Source organism: Trachemys scripta, chromosome 1 (genome assembly GCF_013100865.1).
Source record: "Trachemys scripta elegans isolate TJP31775 chromosome 1, CAS_Tse_1.0, whole genome shotgun sequence".
NCBI classification, from domain to species: domain Eukaryota; kingdom Metazoa; phylum Chordata; order Testudines; family Emydidae; genus Trachemys; species Trachemys scripta.
Window position 1 is genome coordinate 103,299,726 of NC_048298.1, and position 25,113 is coordinate 103,324,838.

Genomic DNA, 25,113 nt, shown 5'->3' on the forward strand with positions numbered 1-25,113 from the left:
TCCGCTTCCTTTTCCAATCAAAAAACAAAATTGTAGTCTTGAAACCTCGTAACATTAGATACCAATATAGTGGTTAGGCAAACTTAATTCTATAAAATATAAAGCCTATGTGCAGTTGAGTATGGATCTTCTTTGAAAGTATAAACGAGCACAGCAAAGGTCCCAATCCTCACAGTGCCTCAAATCTATCCAAAATTGAAAGAGTTAACCAATCACGGGTTGCCATCCCAATTGAGGTAATATTTTACTGGAATACTTTCCTTATACATTTAGCACAAGAAAACAAAACCTTCTGACTTTTTTGTCTCAATGAAAAATGCAGCCCCAACCTTGAGTATACATATGGAAGATATCAAATTCTAATAATAGGTTTGAGCATTGGCCTGCTAAACCCAGGGTTGTGAGTTCAATCCTTGAGGGGGCCATTTAGGGATATGGGGCAAAAATCTGTTAGATGATTTAATTGGGGATTGGTCCTGCTTTGAGCAAGGGGTTGGACTAGATGACCTCCTGAGGTCCCTTTCAACCCTGGTATTCTATGATTCTATGAAATCATGAACAGCTACTTCCCTGAAATATGTTCTTAGGTTACATACTATCATACACTGCACACAAAGTGAAAAGAAGGGAAATATTTTTTTTTAAAATTTGGTACCAACTTCTTAATATGCACAGTTGCCTATGGGCTCCTTGATCTCTGGTTCTTGAATATTGCTTAATATCTATAACTGATAACTCTGCCAAAACACAGCAGATAGATTTGTCTGCTATGAAGGTGATGTATGGTTTTAGTTAAGGCAGACCATTATAAGGGTTCTCTATCCACTGTGTAATGAATCAGTTACGTTTTAACCACGTTTTAACTGTAGTGGTTATTAGGCAAACCAATGTAGTACAAAGGAAATGTAGGTTTACTTACAATTACGTAAAATGTAAAATAATAAACAAAAGACCTGTGTACAAATGCTCAGTTCACATACATATACTACCAGTGATAAGACAGGCTAGTGACTTATTAATACTTGTGAACTAGCCTTCATAATCTCGTTCCTCCTTAATCATTTCTAATATCTACAAAAGGGTAGGCCTTACATGTTCCATATGGCTGCTCTAGATGTTAGAAATAGCATTAACTGTAGCAGGGGAATCACAAGACCCAACAATTCTAAATGTAAATGCTGTAGGCCTGCCCCTGCAACCTGAATAGTAGTTACTTGTATGAATAGTTTTATTATAGTCATTGTGAATAAGGATTGCAGAATTAGGCCCAGAGTTTACAGTAAAAATCTTGTTCTGAAATGCTGCAGAATACACATCTGTTCTATTCAGGTATTCTCTTATTCTTGTATTCCTTTGTAGATGTTTCACATACACTGCATTGCAGTTTTATCAAAGCCAAGTCATGTGCACAGGCAAATGTCTCTGTAATGTTAATCCTCCTTGAATTCCTCCAAGGAAACTACCAGGTAAGGCCAAATGATTGGCAGTTTCCATGGAGAGATGCAAGCAGATGTCAAGCCGTAGTGAAATGCACAGTTTGTCATTTGCCTTTGTCACCACCTCCACTGTGAAACAATGCTGAGTTTGACACTGCACAGCAGTTTCTAGTTGGAGAGTAACACCTGGTGGATAGAAAGAGAAGCAAGTATAACAAAGTTTTGCATAGGAAAATGCAAGATTAATTATTAGCCTATACAAATGCAATCTGAAATCAAATTTTAAAAGTGAACTGTGATTAATACTCCTAACAGTCAGTCTGCTGCTCTGGGCTCCTGCAAAATAATAGAAGACACAACAACAACAAAAGAATGGATATGCAACAAGACATGCACAAGGGGCCAGTATGTGTCTATTTACCCTTTTATGGCATAGACATGCCACTTCTATACGCTATCCACCCAGAGAGAAGTAGGTAGTTTATTTCTAAAGTAAACTCATACAACTATAGTGACACAGTAACTTAGAATATTTATCTATGTGAGCCAAGCATGAATGACAGGAACTTTCATCACTTCATAGTAGATGAGCAGCCAGTATTGTAAATAGTCATCCTTCTAGAGGAGATCCGGATACACGACCCTCTCTATTCTCCACTGAGCCCTCAATATCTCAAGGCTCTGCTGAGAAATTTAAAAAATGGCATTAGTTAACTATTACGGGCATATTTCTAAATATTTAGAAATAGTAAGAAAAAGCAGAATATGTTAACTGTACAAATGGCTCTTTCTTGTATGGTACTGTACTTACTGCCACAAACGCTATGACCCCGGCTTGTTGGGCATCATCCATGTTGAGGCCATAAGTGATCTGACAGAACATATTGCACATTCTTTAGCCATTCTGTTATTGTTGCAAGGCTCTTGACCTACTCTCATATAGAATATTAGAATGATGGACATTATTATTGTGTGAGGCTCTGCAATAGCATTCCCAAGATATCATTTCACCAAGAGGTGTATACACTAGAGAATAATTTATTTAGCCCCAAGACTGTATCGGATAGAGCAGAGGTTGTCAAACTGTGATCCGTGGACGACCTGTGGTCTGCGAGTTCCATTCAGGTGGTCTGCGGATAGTTCCCTCTAAGGTGCGCACCTGGGCAGCCACACACAAGAGAATGAAGGGCCGCTCACCTAATTAGGTGCCTGGACCCTGGAGAAGACACACATGTAAGGCGAGGTGGTGGCCTTGGGGGGAATAGGGAGTAGGTGGGAGGGGGCAGTGGGATGAGAAGAGGGGGTGGGGAAAATTTGGGACGTGCAGGGCTGCGACGGCCAGAGAAAGAGGCGACTTTCCCCAGCTCTAGGGCTGCAAATGCCGGGGAGAGATGGCCCTCCTTCCCAGTCTCAGCTCTGTGGCTGCTGTGGTGTGGGAGAGAGGAAGAGACCCCCCTTCTTCCCTGCCCCAGCTCGGGGGCTGCTGCGATGGGGCAGAGAGGGCACATCCGTCACATTAGAAAGGTAAGACTACTGATGTTAAAATATGAGTTGTGTGTTTTTATTTGTAGAACAAAAAAAGTTAATTGTTATTACATTTTTTTTATATAGCGCTTTTAGCCAAAGCTCTTTACAATAGTTAGCTAATGGTACAAACAACAATTGGAAAGATCATTAAGTGGTCCGCTGAGACCCTCAGCAATTTTCAAGTGGTCCATGAAAAAAAAAATTGAGAACCACTGGGCTACAGCATGACCATATTTGGCTAGAATGGAAGAGGCAGCCCAGCATGTGAAACAGCCCCAGAAAGATCTATGACTGGAAAGTATCACCAAATGTAGAGCAGTGCCTGTGTAATCTGCACAGCCCACGTCATGAGCACAGATGTACACCTACTCAGAAAAGCTATTCCCTTCTTCAAGAGTGTGAAAGGCAAACCCAGCCTATGCCGTGTATATATATAGATGATGGTGAGAGCATTATAACAGCTCTGCCTCAGCTAACAGGAAGTACAGCCAATGCATTTAATAACAAGCAGCCTAGGAGAGTGGGAAAAATAAGGAAAACATATCAAGGAAGACAAAAATAAATAGGATAGCATTTGAAGCCAGCAAAAGTTGCTGATTAAAAACTAACATCTGCTACTTAAAGTGACACTTATACTTGCAATATATTAGGATAGAAACTTTAAGCTGAGAGAAATGAATGTTATAGCAACAATTTAGATTCCATCTCCTGTCCACATTCATACTACAAAGAGAAATATAAACAGAAAGGTTTGTAATAAAAAATTATGTAGACTCGGAGACAATAGTTGTGAAAGCACTGTATGAAAATCTGTTAGAATAGAAAAAAAATTCTAAATACTCTATCAACAGCAAAAAGACATCTATGGGTTTGGCTAAGAACTTTCTTGACTTGCATATTTTCATATATATTGGTCCTTAGATATGAATGTTCATCAACAGCAGAATACTTTCTATTTTGGAAGCTAATGCTCCTTTCGCAAACATGTTCTGACACATTTCTATAAAACTTTTTCTCCAAAGATCAGTAGTAGTAATAATAATTGATTCCCCACACCTAGATCTGAAGTATCTTGGCATATGACTGCCAGGACCTCCCATGTCACCCTTGCATTAATATTACTTTTCACTTACATTGCACTTTTCATCTGAGACTCTCAAAGCATTTTACAACAGTGGGGAAGTATCATCGTCCTCAGATTGCTAATGGGGAAACTAAGGCATGGAAAGATAAGGTTGGAGAACACTGTCTCACTCTGGCATTGTGACTGATTGTTAAATGCCAACTGTATGATCTTCAGTGTCAAAAACACAAAGGAAGATATGGTCCCTGCCTTGAGGGACTTACAGTCAAAGATCCAATCCTGTCAAAACACCTAAGTATATACGTAACATTGCTCACATAGGTAGACTGTACAAGTAAGCAAAGTTATTCATATGCTTAAATGCGAAGCAGGATTGGGGCTTATGGGACCTAATTCTGCATGAGATTCTGCTAGTACAGATCCCCTGAACATGTGTAGCGTCCCATTGAAGTCAGGGGTGTAAGAGTCCCTGCTATCAGCTTTGGATGCAGAATCAGGGACCAAGACTGAGGTATAGTTGTGATGGGAGCTTTAACATAGAAATTTCTTAACAGTTGTGAATTTGAATTCTCACCTTTAACATTGTATGTCTATAGCTCTTTGAATGTACTGTAATAAATATATCTGTTGCCTAGTCATTCTTTTCTGGGGGGCTGAGAGAGGGCATGGGAGTGGGCAGAGGATGTTAGGCCCCTGCAGTTTTGCCATAAAATGTTCCTCATATATGACTCAGAAGTCTGTGCTTACTGGGACAATCAAAATACACAGTAGACATTCAAACTTGTAAAAGCATAGACCAGGTGACTGTATTTGCCAGAAATGCTCTCAGCTAGATCCCTAAATATAGTTTCAGAAAACTCAAAAGGCAGAAAACAATATAAATTCCTCTGTTCATATAGGGTCAAATTCAGGGGTGACATAAATGTTGTGTGTAACACGTAAGTTAATCAGCCTGTCACACATTGAGTGCATGGAAGTTGGGGGCAACTGGCAGGAAACACAACCAGAAGCAGTATATTAGATGATATTGGAGAAAGCAAGCTTGACAATGGCTTATCTTGCACTTCTTTACACCCTTCTTTCAGTTTCTTTTTCTGCTAAAACCCACCCTTCCACTCTCCTATCATGTAAGTTACACCAACTTGCACTCACTTTTCAAAGTGCAACTTTCACCACCATTTATGCTTCCTCTGACTAAAGTGCACAAGGATGTGTCAACATTTTTCTCTTCAGCATTTTTTTCCTCAAAAGGGCAGAATTTCAGCCATAATATTTTAGCATTTGGAATTCCTACTGAGCAATGTCCGTACTATAAAGTGTATTTTAGTTTTTTAAAAAACCCACATCTGGATTGTGTCTTAGGTTAGCAGTTAGATGTTGATCCATATATTGCTTTAAGTGTGGTGATGGTGAAAAGACTTATTGTGAAAATATCATCTTGTTACTTTACACATGTGTATCATCTTGTTACATTCCCTATGTGTCCAAGTCTTATTTGCTTACTGGCAAAGGATTTCACCATAGTTAGAATGGCAAAGCCAACAGAGTTGTGAAAAAGAGAGCTGCATTCTATTCCAACTCATTCATTATTAGTAAAACTATGAGCTAAGTTCTTCTGATTGTTACTTTCAGCTACATTGAACAATCACACATTTTAGGATACAGACCTCCATCTCTCTCATGCAACCCTGAGGCTACCTGATGTTTAACTTAATAACAACAACAGTGTTATAGCCAATTTAGAGAAATTATATTGGAGAATGTATTGTACTGTTACTTCCCTTTTCCATTTCAGAGAGGTAGCTCAGTGGACTAAGCCTCAGATTTTAAACACGTAGGTTTTATCTACCTTAGACATTTGCCCTGATTCTGCCAGTCGGTAAATAATTACCAATGTAGATGCACTGGTGCAAACCCTTAGTGCACAATTTGCACTAGTTGAGCTCATCTTGGTTTTGAGCAGGGGTAAGCTTCATTGGTGCAAATCACAACTTTGTCTACACATGTGGTTTGCACTGATGCAATTACGCCAGTGCCTGGCCACTGATCACTGAAATCCAGGTAAATTCCTAATGCAGACAAGGTCTTATACATCGTGAATATGCTTGTTTAACTCATTCCAGGGTCAAGTCATTGTTGGATCACAGAACCCCCCGTGGGAGCTGCCACCCAATGTGCCAAGACTACTTCTACCCCTGCCTTTCCTGCCAGTTCAGGACTCCAGCACCCTGTCTCGCTGAGCCAGACACTCCCATCTGCTCCAACAAAGACCCAGGGTCTGAATTAGTTGCCCCAAAGCTGCAGGTTTACCTGAAGGCAGCTAACAGAAGTGTTCCTGTCTCTAACACTCTGATTTATTTGGGTTTAGACCCCATTGGGAATTGGGCATCTATTTTACCCTGTATAAAGCTTATGCAGGGTAAACTCATAAATTGTTCGCCCTCTATAACACTGATAGAGACATATGCACAGCTGTTTGCCTCCCCAGGTAGTAATACATACTCTGAGTTAATTAATACGTAAAAAGTGATTTTATTAAATACAGACAGTAGGATTTATAGTAGTAGTAGTAACAGACAGAACAAAGTAAGTCACCAAGCAAAATAAAATAAAACGCACAAATCTATGTCTAATCAAACTGAATACAGATAATCTCACCCTCAGAGATGCTTCAATAAGTTTTTTCCTCAGACTGGACACCTTCCAGGCCTGGGCACAATTCTTTCCCCTGGTATAGCTCTTGTTCCAGCTCAGGTGGTAGCTAGGGGATACCTCATGATAGCTCGTCTCCTCCCTTTGTTCTGTTCCACCCCTTTATATATCTTTTGCATAAGGCGGGAATCCTTTGTCCCTTTCTGGGTTCCCACTCCCTCCTTCTCAATGGAAAGACACCAGGTTAAAGATGGATTCCCGTTCAGGTGACATGATCACATGTCACTGCAAGACTTCATTGCCCACTTGCCAGCACACATGTATACAGGAAGACTTACAGGTAAAACACAGCCATCTGGAGTCAATTGTCCTGATTAAAGGGAGTCATCAAGATTCCAAACCACCATTAATGGCCCACACTTTGCATAATTATAATAGGCCCTCAGAGTTATATTTCATATTTCTAGTTTCAGATACAAGAGTGGTACATTTATACAAATAGGATGATCACACTTAGTAGATTATAAGCTTTGTAATGATACCTTACAAGAGACCTTTTGCATGAAGCATATTCCAGTTACATTATATTCACTCATTAGCATATTTTTATAAAATCATATAGACTGCAATGTCACAGTCATCTCTTCATTCTTCCAGGATAGATAAACTCTTGAAGAATATGTAATTCCCTATATGTAGTCTTTTACTGGAATTTGTAGTACAGGAGTTTCCTTGGTGCAGCCTTCCCCCAAAATGCAAGTCTCAAGGAATCCACTGGAAGAAAGAGCCATTCACACAGACGCTCTGTGCCACATTGGTTCCTGGGAAAGACTTCATCCAGGAACGCTTATACTGGCTGCTGTGCCTGAAACTTCCCTCATCACATTGTGGTTTTCACAGCACAGGGAGGCGAGGCACAAAAGTTAATACTGCTCTGTCATTATTAATTTGAATTTGGAGCCTTGGTTCCCCAAACCTTCCATGTACAGATCCCCAACTGCTTGGAGGGGCTTCCATGAGGTGTTGGAGAAATGGAAAATTATGTCAGAAGCAGGACTTCCTCTTCCAGATTCCTTGGGTAAAGGCCTAAGTGATTTTAGCCCTTTCTACCCACAGAGATGGAGGGGGTGATTTGAACCTGTACTTTTGTAAACCTGAGATAGTCAAAGCAGTCTATAGAGCATATTGGCATCTACAAATGATATTGATACAGAAGAGAATCCAAGGCTGTAAGAATACTTGTTTCATGAGATGATGCATAAGTCCACCATACTGATTTAGAGTTTGATCCTGCAAACCCTTACTCACGTGAGTAGTCTCATTGATCTTACTGAGACAAATTATGTGAGTATTGATACACTCAATTTGCAGAATCAGGCTCTTATTTAGTAACTGCTTCACAAAGGCCTGGTCTACAGTGGGGGGGATTGACCTAAGATACGCAACTTCAGCTACGAGAATAGTGTAGCTGAAGTCGATGTATCTTAGGTCGACTTACCTCGCATCCTCACGGCACGGGGTCAACTGCCGCCGCTCCCCCGTCGACTCCGCTTCCGCCTCTCGCCGTGGTGGAGTATAGGAGTCGATGATTTATCGCGTCTACATTAGACGTGATAAATCGATCCCTGATAGATCGATCACTACCTGCCAATCGATCCGGCGGGTAGTGTAGACGTACCCTTAAGTGATAAGTTATGGGGCATTAGGCATTGCCCAGGATTACAGGCAGTGAGAAGCAGCACCAGCCCAGGGAAGCACATGGACGTATTCATTTCTATTTCAAGGAAGTAGAATAACATCCTTCTCTGCTGCAGGAGGGGAGCACAACTACTCTTATACTTCTTTATAAGGTGCAGCCCCTTACTTAGGGATTCATGGGCCAGTGCAGAGAGGGTGGAGCCATGGCCTCATCTCATCCTGGTCCCCTTTGTTGTGCCAAACACCCTTGTGGGAATAGAGTGAACAGTTCTTGACCTTTCAAATGCAATTCTGCCCTCAGAAAAGGGAGGAGAGAAGAACATTTTATACCCCCTCCTTCCCTCTCTCTATGCATATTATATTACGGCCAAGCAAAATTGGACCCTATGAGTTTATTTCTAAAGTGATTTAGACGAGGGGAGTGAATTTCCAAAGGATAAGAATAAATTTATTTCCAACAGCAACAAACTCTATTCAATCATGTCATCAAAGATTCATGCAGCTGAAGAAAGAATTTATGGAGACAGGAGCTATTTCCATTTTCTATGCTGCTAAATTATGGGTTCAAATTGATGAGAGAAAAAAAATCTTTGTTCTGACCATTATGAGGTGATACAATTGCTCGATGCACAGCATACAGAGAATACTTCAGAGTTTCCTCTCCAGTGATTTTAATGGGAGACAAAGTGTATCAAATCCATTAGAAACGTAGCAAACTAACAAAAGAAAATAATTATGTTCCCCAGTTTTCACACCGCTCACTCCTAGAACTCCGGTAACATTTTAATAACCATACTGAATTTAGAGTGGTGTTAAGAGTTTAGTGTATTATTTCCTGAGTTGGTTTGATTTCTCTCTCTTGAGAAAAGGATTTTACATGAGATTGTATTTTGCATTTATGTTTATTACCTCTAATATAAATATTGTCTTTAATGAATTTTATGGTGCTATGGCTCGAGGTAGTATATGGTAGGTTTCTTCCTTGACCAAACAGATGTAGTTCTCCCTTGAACAAACAGGACTTTTAAAATAAAGCATGGAGGGGTACAAATAGGTACTGTGTCTCCTGCTTGTTTTTTTTTTTTTATTGGATAATTAAAACAGTTGGATACTCTTTGATTCTAGAAAATGTGAATAATTTATTGTGATTATTTTATTCCTTCCTACCTTTATGATTTACTTATTTGTTGAACCATATTCTTGCTCTTTTTTGACCTGATCAGCTAGTCAACGTTTCAGGGCCCTTGGGGTGTTCTGGTTGGAAGTAGAAATTGATGGAATCTGGTATTTTCTTTGATGTAGTTTTATTTACAAAGAATGTACAAAGTCCTGTCTCTGAACACAGAAGGAATCAAATAGCAGGAAATGGTTTCAGTTGCTTGTTTTTAGTACCAAAAACACCCTTTTCAGCCTGCACCCTGAACCAAAAACTGGTCACCCACCAGGGTGATCATTGTGCTTTTAGCTGCTCATTTAGGTAGTCTCTCTCTCTCTCTCTCTCACTTTCTCAGTTATTCTGTTCTGCCTTCCTTCCCACCCCACATACCCCCTTCTATCCAAATAATGCTCAGCCAATACTCCTGGGCAGGTTCACAAACTCCTTTTGTCTTAGGTGGGAATTTTCACTCAACTCATAACAAGGTTCCACCCAGCTCATGACAATATAAATAAAAAAGTTATTTAAGCTAGATACAGTATTTATATTCAACAAAAGTGAAATTCACGCCTGTGCAGAGGCCTTTGCACCACTTAAGTAACCACTGAAGCCCTCAAAAAAGGGTGTAAGTGGGACATAGCACAAGGATGAATTTAATAACATCAGAAGTAATGGGGCTGGAGGCAAAGCAGCATTAACTTCTGGCACACCCACTTACCAACCTTCTTATGCCTTGCCTCAGCACCTTTCTGCTGCCTCCTCCAATCTCATGGGGGATATATGAGCATTTCCCATGCTTCTTCCACATAGTCAACCTGCTACAGTCCCTCTAATCAGTGCTCCCCAATTCTTATCTGCCTGAAGTACATACACAGACACCACCTCATACATATAAACTACTTGGTTTCAATAATCAGTTAAATTTACAAAGTGACAACTTATCACATCATTTCTGAAACACAAGCACTTATATTATGTTCAATGGTGTAGAAGGTAGTTTCTATAATAGGTAGACATAATCCGAGGCTATAAAGAGTTTAAAATCCATGAATCAGACTCTGTAGATCTGGGCTGTCCCCCATACTCTGTCATGGGCAGAACCCTATGCCATGTGGGTTCACTTGCAGGATCCTGCCCTAAATTTTAGACTGGAAGCAACAATTGAGGGACAAAAGAAATTAGAGGGGAACTAGACAAGGATGTAAATATGATGTTGGTGTCACTCTGTGCACAATTTTAGGTAAGTTTTTTTAGTTTACATTTTAAATGGTTCACTGTTGTAGACTTTGTATCAAGTATCTAGGAGTCTCTTGGATGAGGTTTAGGACAGTGGCTGGTTTGAGCAGGTTTTTTGAATCTGCTCCAGATACCAGAGGCAGCATAGAAAAGAAAGAATTGGGTTTCATTTGCTACTTCTTGGATTTTATAAACTTCAGTTGTCCACAGAGTCTCTTTAGGGAAATCGGACATATAAGTCTGGGTGTTCTAGCAACAACAAAAGAGATTAGCATACTTTTCAGCCTTTCTTTATTTAAAAAAAAATCAGGAAAGGGGGTGCAAAACCCTTTTCCCTTGTAGCATGAAGCCATCCTCTGCAAACAGGGGCAAAAGCTCTTGTTCCCATTTCTGAACCTTCCTCTATTTTACCAGTCTGCAGCCATCTCTGCCCCTACTTTTATGTCCTCATTTTGCTCAGGGAACAATCCTCTGTCAGCAAATGAAGACGGGGTACAGCAGGGGCTTCAAGAGTGTGCGTGGTGGCGTTACAAGGAAGCAAGAACCTGCGCGGGGAGCCCGCGGAGTTTAAGAACCCTGATTCCAGCCACAGCACTGCGACAGGCGTTCATTCGATCAGGCTCCCGAGGCGCATGCTCAGTTAGACAAGCCAGAGTGGCCAGGAGGCGCATGCGTAGTTTAATGGCCTTTCTCTGCTGGGGCGGGGGCTGGGCTGACCGATTGAAAACCGGAAGCGGAAACGCTGTGTGTAAAACCGCTTTTCCCTTCGGTTAGGCGGATTCCCCTCCCCCTTCTCTGTTCCCGGCGTAAAGCGAGAGCTGCAGGCCCGGAACGTTGTAGTATAACTGCCCTAACTGCCGCTCGCCCGGGTCCCCTCCCCTAGGACAGCGAGAGCCGGCCAAAGAAGGGTCCCTCCCCCCGACCTGAGCAGCGCTGCCCCTCTCCGTGTGGGTGCTGGGCCCTCGCCGCTCCCGCCTTCCCGTGTCTCTGTCAGGCGGCGCTATGTCTGACAAGGAGTTTATGTGGGCCCTCAAAAATGGAGACCTGGATGAGGTGAAGGACTATGTGGCCAAGGTAGGAGTCGGGCGGGGCCGTGATGGGGAGCAGCGCCCTGGCGGTGCGCTTGGGTATAGCGGGGTGTGTGTGCGAGAGAGAGAATAGGCCGCCTCTGCCCCCACGTTGCCAGGGGCCGGGCTGGGCGCTTGCAGGGGTGATAGCGCGGTGGGGGTCGGGGGTGTAGCAGGCCAGGCGGTGGCGGCGAGGATCGAGCGGGGCTGGGAGTTGTTTGCAGCCGGGCGCGCCGCGTCCAGGGGCCGGGAGGAGGGAGGGAGCCTCGGGCCACACGCGCGGGTGGGGAGGTGTCAGTGCCTGGGGGCTGCCCCCAACCCCCAGGTAGTGGCGGTAAGTCCTGCTCAGGGAGCTGAGGGATAGCTCGGTGCTGGGCTCTCCTGAGTTACTAGGACTGTCTCTGCGGCCTGGGGCTGGTCCCGCTCCCGATCTGAGTATCGGGGTCCCAGCAGTACAGCGGGGGCATGGTGCTTAGATCCAGGAGAAGGGTAAAGGATTATTATGACAGGGTAATAAACATCTGTGTAGTTACTGTCAGGCCTTTCTGCCCTGAGCACTTCAGGGGATGAACTCTGCCCTCACGCCCTTGCAACTACCATTGAGGATTGGGAATTGCACACATTGTCGGGGGAGGGAATTCTGCCTTGACAAATCTTCCAGATGCTGTGGGAGGTGGATATGCTCCCTTCCATCTTGGTAGAGATGATTCTAGCAGAGTTTCTCAAACTCATAGCATGGACCTGCATCTTACTGTGTGTTGCAGGCCATCTTTCCTCCTGACAGTTGCTTACACTGAATACTTCCCTAATATTACATGTATCTTTATTGTATTACAGGCAATCACTTTTTTAATTTATTTGAAAAAGGTAATTATCTTTTGCTGATTTATCTCCTCTTAACTAGAAGTAGTCAGACACTAGGTCAGTTTGATTTCTTTGTTTCTAGTAGCTTTTGTAGGCCTCCAGGTTCTTCTTTTCACTGAACATCCAGCATACCTGCAAAAGCTGTTGAAAGGAGCCAGCACTGTGTGAATAGAGAGCTCTCCATGGACCACTATTTGAACACTGTGAAGAATGTCAGATATAAATTGATGCTATGAGATGCTTTAGCCATCTCCAACATTAGGAGCAATCTTGAAATGGAAAGTAACTAACATGGGGGGAGATCTATTTTATTTTATATTTCTGCTGCTGATTGAAAATGGTGTATTCCACCTCAATTTGAAGCCACCTTTATTTTCTGTATTGAGTGCTTCTGATAGAGCAGACTAGCTAGTGATAGAAAGACTTAATAGATGTAACGATTCCTTCTTTCTCCCCTACCTATTAGGTGTGTCCACCAGATTGTTGTGAGGAATTACACTTTCTTCTCTCTCTCTCCCGACACACATTCTGCCTCTTTGATTCTCTTCCCCCTGCTTATGAAACTTCTGTCTGCTGCGGCCCATTACTTTCCCACCATTAGTATAGTGTAGCCCTCAGAATCACGTAAACTTCATATTGCTGTAGCAGAGATTCCCACTCTGCATGGGAGAGTGCTTTTTACTGGTGGTGCACTCAGAATACTGAGTACTACTGTTCCATTTTCTCCCCTTAATCTCACTCTTAGTGACTCCCCTCAGCACTTCTGAAATACTTCCAGTTGCCCTACACAAAACCATCCTTTGTTCTAGTTTGTTGTTCTAATCTTAACTATGCACATTACCTCTAATGTTGCAGTCTTGTCCTTTCTTTTCATGTAAGGAGTTCAGTCTTCTGCCATGTTAATAACTGATTAGTAAATGTTTTCATGCCCTGACAGAAAACTATAAATAATCATGAAAGACAAGGGCCACAGAGGGGGCCACCAGTGAGGTACAGAAGCAAAAGATTGTTGAGCATCTCAGGCTCCTCTCCACTCTTGGCCCTGTAGGCTTTAAAGATTCAGTACCCTGGATGTGCTGTTCTTTCACATCAGCCGCTGGGATGGCTATTAGGTGTTCAATATATCTTAAATTATACGCTTTCATTTTCTGCTTAGAAGTGAGAAGGAGCCATGGGCCAATATTGTCATTGCTGTTGTTTAGCTGAAGTGTAGCAGCACTAGATCACCTGTCTGCATACTTGGAAAGACAACACTACATTGGCTTATGTACAGTTAATATTTGGAAGGTTATTGGTCTAACTGTAAAGATCTGAAATTTTCATTATTTAAAATGAAAACTTAAATTCTGCAGAAATTGTGGGCTTAGGCCCTGTGTTTGCCAGTGAAAGCTTCCCATTGGCAAGTAAATTTTTCAAGCCTTCCTTAGTGTTTCCTTTATGCTTAACATTGTTATGTTCAGCAGTTACAGACTTTTATTTTGACTCTTCTATTTTGATTGAATCATTTTTACTAGAAATGGAGTTTTTGCTTTATTGTATAGGCCATTGGATAACAAGCAACAGCACATTTTTAATTTGTTGAACCCTTATTCCTTGGGTGTCTATGGCTAATCATTTTCCTTTTCTTTTTGGAAATGAATAGTGTCTATTGGCTTCAGATATGCCTTTGCTGGAGATTATGTGGGATGGTAAGAATTCAGTGTGATCTTCCCCCTCTTGCTTTACCCACTCAAATTCTTAAAATTCCATTGTAGGAAGGCTCCATGGAATAAGATCACTACTATTCTGTTGGGGATGGTCCTATGTGTAGAAAGTGATTCTTCCTGGGCAGAAGGGAACCCAAACAGAATGGGGAAGTGGAAGGCATACATGGGGAATTAAATATGACTATTCAAAAGAAGTGAAGGGGGTGGGGAGGGGTTAGCTTTGTGGCAGAGCATATACAGCCTTGTATACAGTGATGAGCTCCCAAAATCCTAAGAACCGGTTTCCTACCGGGTGCTCGGTGGCAGGGGGGGTCTTCACTCGCTCCGGGTTTTCGGCGGCAGGTCCTTCAGCCGGAGCAAGTGAAGGACCTGCTGCTGAAATGCCGCTGAAGACCCGGTAGGGAACCGCACAGTGAGTACAAGCCCCACATGACTGTCTCCCCCCCGCCACGCACCCATCTGACCCCAACCCACGTCCTGCTCCTGACTGACCCCCTCAGAACCCGCAACCCATCAACCCCCCAGCTTGTCTCCTGACCGCACCCCTACCCTAACTGCCCCCAGGACCCCACCCCCTACCCAGCTCGCCCCACTCCCTGTCCCCTGACTGCCCCAACCCATCCACCAACACCCTGACAGATGCTCGAGACTCCCACGCCTACCCACCCCCCCACCCCCCGGTCCCCTGACTGCCTCCCCATAACCTCCGCTCCCTCCAACCGCTCCCTACCCCTCCTCCCAGCCCCGGCTGGCCCCCTTACTGTGCTGCTGTGTAAGGATGCTGTGCAGCGCTGGAGCTTGCAGCCCCACCCCTTTGCCCAGAGGTGAAAGTAAGCTGGTACGGCCCTGTATGGCATACCGGCAAGAGCAGGGGCTGGAGCCCCAGGCTCTTTAAATAGCCCCCAGAGCCCCACTGCTGGAGCCCTGGGGTAGCAGCAGTGAGGCTCTGGGGGCTATTTAAAAAGTCTGCGGCTCCTGCTGCTTCTATCGGCCCTTTCAATAGCTGCTGGAGCCCCGCCGCCACTACTCCAGGGCTCTGGTGGCTATTTAAAGGGCTGGGGCAGTAGAAGCAGGGGAGCCCTGGGCCCTTTAAATAGCCGCCAGAGCCCTGGGGTAGCGGGGGGTTCCAGGGGCTATTTAAAGAGCCAGGGCTACAGCTGCCTCTGCCCCCACTCCGTGCCCCCCCAGGTCCTTTAAATAGCTGCTGGAGCCTGCCACTTCCCCCAGGGCTCCGGCAGCTCTGCGAGGGGGGGGAAGCAGGGAGGGGCCGGGGGAGCCTTGGCCTCCCCAGCTGGAAGCTCAGGCAGGCCAGATAGGATGACCGGAATTTGCCCGCCCCTTTAGGAACCGGTTCTACACTGGCTTCTAAATTTAGCGACCGGTTCTTGCGAACCGGCTCCAGCTTACCACTGCTTGTATATACTAAAGCATTTTGCAGGGCTAGGTAACTCTTACTTCCCCCCTCTCTCTTGAAATAAACTTTGTGTCCACACAGAAGAACTCCTGTTGGTTTAGTAAAGAATTTAGGTAAAGTTGTTGAGTCTGTTATTCCAGGCTTAATCGATGGATGGATGGAAGTACTTGTGCAAACATTTTATAATAATCTTTTGCTCTATACTTATCAAAGCTTCTGTACTTTGATGGCTGAGATTGACATCCTTTCCAGGCCGGCCTGGAACATCACCCGTGTTGTTTTCCCCCCTGAAAGTGCTGCAGTTTATATCCTCATTTGGCAAACCATGTAGTTTACCAGCTGTAAGACAGATCAGCAGGTAGTTTGTGAAACTGAAACTCTCAGCCAGCAAAAGTTGGCTGACTGAGAGTAGTGTAATGGGAAGGTTGGAAATGGGCAACATTTCTAGGTGGCATTCAACTGGTGGGCATGGCTGATGGGGGATTCTTGGTTAGTGAACAAAGGAGGCTCAGTGGCTCAAGCTACTGTGGAGTGCAGCTAGTGGCTATGCTTCCTACCCCGTGATGGACATGGGTATAAAGAGGGCCTTGGATTGAATTAAGACAGTGCTAGTGAGGACACAAGACAAAACTAAAGCAAGTTCACTGACTTGTGTGGAACGCTGCTTCCACCCATTTATTACAATTGCTTGGAGCATAAACTATTAGGTCTTAGAATGAGAGAGAACTTGGATCTTGATTGCTAAGGTTCTCTCAATGTGATGCAAATTAACAAAAATAAAAAAAAGTTCTAAGGCACTAGTGGCTGGATCTACTCTTCTAACTGGTATATTTAAACTTCTAAACCAGTTAGAAGAACAGTACCAGCGACCTAGAACCATACATGTTGATCCACCTGGTTTAAACAGAGTTAGATTTCTTTTTTTCAAGAGGGGCGATGGTAGGGCATGTCTACCCTGGGGAAAACAGCCAAAGTTGGCAGGTGTGAGAGTTATCTCTATTCTGCATCACTTTAAGCTCTGGCTACACTGTGCACCTTACAATGTAAGTGCGTAGCCACTCTTTATCTCTGGGAGAGAGCTTTCCCGGCGACAAAATTAAACCACCCCGAACAAGGGCAGTAGCTTCATCAACAGGAGAGCAGCTCCTGCCAATGAAGTGCTGTCCACGCTGATGCTTTTCGTCCTTAAAACTTTTGTTGTTCAAGGGGGTGTCTTTTTCACACCTCTGAGCGACACAAGTTTTAATGATGAAAATCCAGTATAGACAAAGCCTTATATTGCTCTCCTTAACTTCCCTTTAGTTGATTGTAAGAATATTGTTGACAGGCTCCAGAGGGAGCAATGTGAACACTTGAACAGAGGGAGGAAGTAAAGTCTCATAAGGGGTTTCTTGAAAGAGAACGAATCTTGGCAGACAGCTTCTCCAAAAACAAATTGGAAAGACTGAAGAAAAAGGCATGATTTGAAAGCAAATTTAATAGAAAAAGAGTAGCAGAAAGAAGGGATAGGGTAGAGGGGGGTGGGAAGTAGGTGGAAAGGGATGGCAGGATTTTTTTAATTTATAAAAGTCAAGGATAATGGAGAAAAAAATGAATGAAGAAATTAGTTGCTTAATTTTAGGTTATATTTTCAATTCCTTTGAGTTTCTGCTCGATGTATCTCCCTCTTCATTCCCAGGACAAACAGAACTAAACATCATACAAGATACTGTCTTGTCTGCCTTCTTAATGCCACATACTTCTTATGTTCGGCCCCAAGTTTCAACACTTTGTGGTCTGTAACATGAGCCAAGTTTTTCTTGTGTTCAGTACACTGTTACATTTGTACCATCCCAGTTTTCTAAGGGGATGGGAGTTGAGAAACAGTTTTGCTATTATGTAATCATGCTGGATTCTAATGTGTTGTTTTGTGGCTTTTAATATTAAAATACATTTAATTGTACTGGGCCAATGTAAAACAATTTTCTGTAGTACACAGCATTGATCATAGTGCATAATGACAGGTCCAGCAACAACTGGTATGATGTGGAGTAGTACATGTAAACTTGGTTATAATATGAGAAAAACAAAGGCACTCAAAGATGGTCAGTCAAATCATTCACTTTTTCTTAAATCTGTTTGGTTGTGGATGGCAAACTCAGAGTAGGACATGAATGCAGCAGTAAGGGAGCATCAAGCAAAGCCCTGCAAATGAGTATAGGAATGGACTATAGAAAAGTTAATACTAACCAGAAAAGCCCTGATAAAAATGTAAATGAAAATGCCTCCAAAGGCCAGATGGAGATATATTAATTTAGATAGAATATATAGTCTAAAGGAATTAACACAACCCTGTCACTGTCCAACAATAATCATCGTTAAACTGGGTTTGGTATACAGAGACCACAGCCTGCTTAGTACCATGGCATACACATTGTTGTATCTTTACCTATTTTTCCTTCTTTTCTAAAATCTTTTTATTAAAACCTTTGAAATGTAAAGTATTAAATAATGCTTTCATTTTTAATAACCTCCTTCTTCCCTTTCTTTTATCTGGAGAGAGTTTTTTAAAAGGGGGAAGGGAAAACCTTGTTGACAGTCTCTCTTAAATGATGGTAACTGTCCTTTTTGGGAAAAGAAAATAAATTAGTTGGTATGAGCTGGAGCGGTTGCTGTTGAAGTCTTTTCATCCCAGTTGGTGGTTATGATTCAGCTGGAGGTGATCAGGATGGTGATGTTATCTGGCTCCCTCTCTCTGGCTTGGCCTGGTCAGGATATTTCTCAGGATCAGGTTGATGAAGGCCCGAGGTCCCCGGAAATGGTGGTGGTGTTGGCCATGATAGCGAAGCTTGTTCCAGTAGTCTCTGTCTGTTCTTCCCCTCTGCTGTTCTTTTGTATGTGACCCGCAAAATCTTTCTTTTAAGGACCCCAAAAGGATGTGATGATTGAAATAGACCATCCCCTCATTATTTTGTCCACCTATTGCACCTACTATCTGACATCAGTTTTATTTTATTAACTTCTGGCTCCATATCATTTGTTTTTAACATGCATAATTTCAGCAGTCCTTGGAGTATATCAATGTTGCCTTTTTGGTTTCAGCTCATTCAGTTTGTCTGGTTTTCGTGTACCTGTTCCCATCCGCATTAGCTGTTATAGATTATTGTGACATTTTATGAATGTACTCATTTTTTACAGTGAAAACCCACAATTAGGGTAAAATTGTAGGCCCAGTTGCCACAACAGTGCCCAGATGGGCTTCCAATCATGTCCTAAGGTCAACAGGTTTGACTTAATACAGGTCAAGGCAAGTTCCATAGTTGAAAGGCCCTCCTAGATAATGCCCTGCCAGAGACATCCTTCCCCCTGCCCTCCTTCCCCACTTGCAAAAGGGCTACAGGTCAAGTGCCTCTTCTGTCTGTGGCTGAGTTCTTTATTATAGGTCAAAGCCAATACCTTAAATACCAACCGGAAACTGATAGGTGATTGATGTATACCATAGCAATATAATATGCACATAGCAGTATTTATTGATTAACAGTTAGAAAGCTGAATTCTGCACCAACTTCAGTTTCAGGAAGGACTTAAGATCTATTCTAACTCATGTAGAATACACAGCACCAAAAGGCATAAAATAGCAAGATCACTATCCAAAATAAAATGTTTCAACTTTCTGGTATTACAGAGGTCAATGTTGGTCTTTGCTGCCACTTGTCTAGTTGCAGCTGGTATTTTATCTGGACCCCAAAACTGCAGAGCCTACAATAAGGCGTGGATATACGCAATGAAAGGAGAAGACCACCTTATTTTCTAGCTACTTCCTCTAAACCAATCAATATCACCTTGATCTTTTCTGGATCCAGTATTGGTCAGCTAGCCCTCAGCCAAGCAGAGAACAAAGGTAATTGACTGCTTTGAATGTGATGGAGATATTTATGAGCGTGCCACATTCCAGGTCTCCTTGCTAACACTTCCAATGGCTTCATACACAGAGTAGACAACATGGAACCCTACAGAACCTCATGAGAACCTTTGGAGAGAAGCACTTATGTGTCATTACCTTTTGAGTGCTTGGCAAAAAAGAACAGAGCTACTAAAGGGTAGCACTGTACAGTCCTGCTACAACTGCAGATGAATCAATACATTTGATCAGCTAGTTGTCTTTGATACAGTATCAGCATGAACACCTGATCTTCATCTATCATCATAAGTTGTATCCAATTCGGTGTCTATGCCCCATGTCTGTTCTCAAACTGACAAGGTTAGTGATGGTTTGAGAATAGTTTTGACACATCCTTTTCAGTAACATTAACCAAGAGTGAAAAACTAGATACAAGGTGATAATTGGCCAGATTGTCAGCTTCAAGTGACTTTCTTGTGCAGTATCCATGTGTGTGATTCTTAGATCAGGTAGCTGGCTTTCATCATAGTCAAGGATGTCTAAATAATATCCTGATGGTCTTCACCAGCCATGAAGGACATGCACATTTTAGTAACATGTGCTTAGCACCTCTCATAGCTCAGACTCTGAAAGAAACTCAAAGAGAAGACTAACACACTATTGAGGTTTATTTCACTTGTAACTTTTAATAATTAAGAAAAATCAGCAATTTGAGGTCAATCAGGTTACAGTCCTTACATGGGAAGAAGCAGCTTATAGGAAGATTTAGGGTCCTGTGTGTGTTGGGGGGGTAGGGGTATTGATCCTGTAAAGACTATCATAATACATGTGCATAAGGAGGCAAATTTAAGGTTGCATGGGCAACCTAAATTCTAGGACTTCCTAACATTCAAGTGCTCGAAGTAAGCATGAATGGGGATCAATTTTATGAATTTATAGCTAAATATTTTTAAAGCTGAAATCTAAGAAGTTGAATCTTCCAATTTGATAAGTGTTGGTCAATATTTGAATCTAATTTAATTAGGGTAGACCCCTCTTTACAGAGTGAGGAAGTATTAGGCCTAGTCTTCACTTACCGGCTGGTCCGGCGGCACGCCATCGATGTTCTGGGATCGATTTATCGCGTCTGGTTAAGACGCGATTAATCGATCCCGGATCGATCCCGGAAGTGCTCACAGTTGGCGCCGGTACTCCAGCTCGCCGAGAGGAGTATGCGGCGTCGACGGGGGGAGACTTCCGGCCGCGTCTGGACCGCGGTAAGTTCGGACTAAGGTACTTCGAATTCAGCTACGTTATTAACGTAGCTGAATTTGCGTACCTTAGTCCGGACTAAGTGGGGACCAGCCCTTAGCATAATGATGCTAGGTTCCTTCAAGATCAGGTCTTGAGCAGTATTTCTCAAATTGGGTGTTTGGTGCTCTTAACCAATCAACAGTTTATTAATTTACCCAAATGCACTTAATTATAGACTCGGCAGTTTATAGATGAAGTTTAGGATACTCCAAATGTTCTAGGCATGTACTGAATATATAATAGTCTTGTGAGCAGTAGTCCCAGACTAGGGTTGAGGTACAGTAGTTACACCATGTAACAAATCACCAAAATGTCTGATTACTTACCAGTTCGATTGCAGTCAAAAGATGGTATAGTCTTCAACAAACTCTTGTTCTAGGTGCTTAGCCAGTGACTTATACCAGTTCGGTGATTTGACTTTCTTTAAAACTTTGGCAGCAAGCATGTACTGTTTAATATTTTTTTTATTTAAATTATTTCAATAGATTAGGTCTTAATATAGATTGTCATAATTTTGAATAGGGTTATTTTTAAAAAGGGGGGAGGGATAGCTCAGTGGTTTGAGCACTGGCCTGCTAAATCCAGGGTTGTGAGTTCAGTCCTTGAGGGGGCCACTTAAGGATCTGGGGCAAAATCAGTACTTGGTCCTGCTAGTGAAGGTGGGGGGGCTGAACTCAATGACCTTTTGGGGTCCCTTCCTGTTCTATGAGATAGGTATATCTCCTTATAGTAAAAGAAAAATGTACACCTCTACCCCAATATAACGTGACCCGATATAACACGAACGCAGATATAACGCGGAAAACCAGTGCTCCGGGGGCGGGGCAGGGCTGTGCACTCCAGTAGATCAAAGTAAGTTCTATACAACGTGGTTTCACCTATAACATGGTAAGATTTTTTTGGCTCCTGAGGACAGCGTTATATCTGGGTAGAGGTGTAGTTGCATTTAAAAAACAATTTTTACTAATCTTTTTTTTTTTTTTTTTTTTAAATTCACCTTGTTCGCGGTTCCTGCTTATGTGCTTCTACCTTGAAAGCCTTGTAGGATCCTTCATACCTGACCAAAATTGGGATATTTGGAAGCATATTGCTTTACTATATAGCTAGCCCTTCTTGTAAAACATTCACCCCTCCTTGGCTAGAGGATCTTTTAGAGCCTTGAATGGGGGTTGTAATAAACCATTAACTCCATTTCACTTATAGTCATGTGATGCAGATAGCAAATTCTTATTGCAAGATTTTATTGGAAAAATGATATTATACATACAACAAATATATTAAACAAGGAAATGACCTTTCTAAAAAAGTTTTCCATATGAGTTCCTAGCTGAAAATTGTACTCTTTCAGTTTTTGTGAATGGTAGTAAAGTCCATAGTCAAACCCTTTCTGATATTCACACCTGGGCACCTGTTTTCAGTACCGAACTCTGATGAAGCTCAAGTAGCTTCTTGTGGATTTTCTATCTATATATTAATATTAAGATGTGATGAGAGAAACTTTCTAAACTACTTAAACACGCTTGAGTTATTGCTGTAAAACTGAATTCTCTAATTGTTTACATCGAATGTCTACTTTGGATAAAAACTAGTATTGTTTGGATATTACTGTGTGTACTTCCCACCTTGTTTGTTTCCTAAACTGGAATGGGGTTCAACGTTGATTGTGTAGACCCCAGAATTTTGTTTTTGTGAATAGCTTTTTCATTTCATTCTGTCTTCATATGAGTCCATGCATGTAGTCACACTGAAATTTAATTCCACATCTGTGACTGTTAATCTCGCTGAGGAATAGTGATAATTCAATACTGTGAATAATCCCTTTGTCATTGGTGACACTAGGGAATACTCGCATGAGATTTAAAAAGAAAAACAAAAAAATCCCAAAATAATCTTTTGACGAATGTGGAGGACAATATTATGCAAAATAACTAAAAACGGTATAATTTACTTTTGGATCACATTGTTCTTTAACTCTTTTACCTGGTGTTTGGATTTGAGATAGCAGTGGAATATTTTAAAGCGTGAGTAAGTCTTGACTTAGGTACATTTTGGATAGCAAGGAAAAGTCATAAATTGAACATACTATCACTCCAGGGGTAAATTCCCAGAGAATGGAGAAGTGAAGAGCAGAGAAGCTTTTGTAAGGGATTATATTCCAGAATATTAAGATACTGTATTTTTTCAAATTGCTCAGATTTGTTAATTTACTAAATCATGTTTAGAAATTTGCTATTGATGTAGTAATTTATATTTACATGTTTCCCATACAGTACTCTTTTTTCTCCCAAGAAGTCTGATGTTACTTTTAAATAGACACTTAATAGGTTTTTTAAAGAAGAAACAAAGTCCAAAGATATCATTGACAATACTGGAAAGTGAAATCCTTAGCTTTGTCTGTGGCCATAGTGATATGTGTTTGGACAATTAAAAAGCATGCATTTCCTAATTCTCTTTGTAACCAGACATTTGTTTGCCACAGCACTATCTGATGTAGTTTCCCATACATTTTGTGAAAATGACGGGGGTTAACTTTCAGTAGACAAGAAGGCTACTTTTCCATATCAGTAGGCTCGGAGCAGATCAATAACACTGATATTGGAGCTAGCTTGCTCAGACCTCAACTGTTTCCTGCCTCAAATATGTCTGTTGCCCTCTGGGCTTGGAGGATTTTACTAAGTTGTCATCTGGCACCCAGGTGGACTGAAATATCATTTTCCACTTAGTATGTCCCCGGAGGGATAAACAGTTCAAAGCAGCAACAGTGCTTGGTTTTTGGTCAAATTCTGTGTTAACTTTGGACAGCCACATCACTAGAATATAGAATTACCAGATGGGTAGTTCAGGGTTGTCAAAGAGATTGGGAACTGCAGTATGCTCAGTTGATGTTCTGTCAGGTGTGAAGGTTTTCTTCCCCATCCCTCAATGTTTAGTCATGATACTGTTAGATTCAGAAAAAAATACATGGCTTACAGAAAGTTTACATGTAGCCACATCTACTAACTGAACTTTAGAATCTTATTTGTTGCTCTACTTCTGATACTCAGAATTATTTTAGCTAGTTTCTATTCTGCTTTCTGTTGCTCTTCCTGTTTCACCCAAAGGGTGATACTTTGAGAGTTTAGTAGAACTAATCTCCTCTCTAACGCAGAGTGTCTGATACAAGGTTTATTGGACAAAGGATTAAATGGGAATCCTTGAGTTCAAGCTGTGTCTTTAAGTAGCTTGAGAGAAGCTAGGCCACTGGTCCATGGATTCCCATGTCTTACCCAGACATTTAAGTTCCAGGTGATCTTCTGTCAAATGGAACAGGGAATCAAACGAAGAAATGGGGTAACTGACTGTCATTCTTGTCCTACACTGTACAGTTGCTGGGGGTGGGCTGTTTTGAGACTTCAACTACCAGTTCAACAAACTATTTCATTGGTGATCAGTCTTCTTGAATAGTCTTTCCCAACAGTATTAACTCATTCCTTTTTTCTTTCTCCTTTACCTCTTGAATTTTGTGCCTTTCTCTCCCTCTTATTTATTTCTGCCAGTATTTCATTCCTCAGTCTATTGATGCTTCGCTTCAGTATGGCTCAGGGAATGAGAGACCATGCTTGGACTTAACAGTTATCACTAGGCCACCTCTTTTGGCTTGCTTCTTTTTCTGTTCCTGTACATAACACTTCCCTAGAAATGCCAGAATGAAATCTATGATAAGCCAGTCACCTTGTTCCTGTTGTGCCACAGAGGAAGCACCATATACAGGAGAAGTACAAGGATGTTTTACTTTTGTCAGATCTCATTTTTCCTCCAAATCACATTATTTTCTTGTTGCATATTGTTTCCTAGGAGGAGTGAAAAATGTAAAATTGGCGAAGTTTAGCATTTCAGTCTATAACTGCACTGCAGGGAAAAATATGATATGCAGGAATGAACTTGAGTGGGGACTCAAAATTGTGGGTAAGGGGTAAAATACATGTCTGTAGTGTTTCAAACAATTTAAATCCTTACCCATGTATTGGTCACACATAATCTCTTGCAAACTGAGTAGTTTTCACTGTAGTTTAAAATGGGTGCCAATCACTTGCATAGTAACATGCAAAAACCAAATTATC

General features: G+C 41.9%; 1 protein-coding gene across 1 annotated transcript in view; it reads left to right on the forward strand.

Annotated features, from left to right (window-relative positions):
* Positions 1–11,508: 11,508 nt before the first annotated feature.
* Positions 11,509–25,113, forward strand: part of MTPN (myotrophin) — a 51,874-nt gene continuing 38,269 nt past the window's right edge. The window contains exon 1 of the mRNA XM_034779859.1: positions 11,509–11,863. Within this exon, the coding sequence (XP_034635750.1) occupies positions 11,792–11,863 (72 nt within the window). The 5' untranslated portion in view covers positions 11,509–11,791. The remainder of the gene's footprint in view (positions 11,864–25,113) is intronic.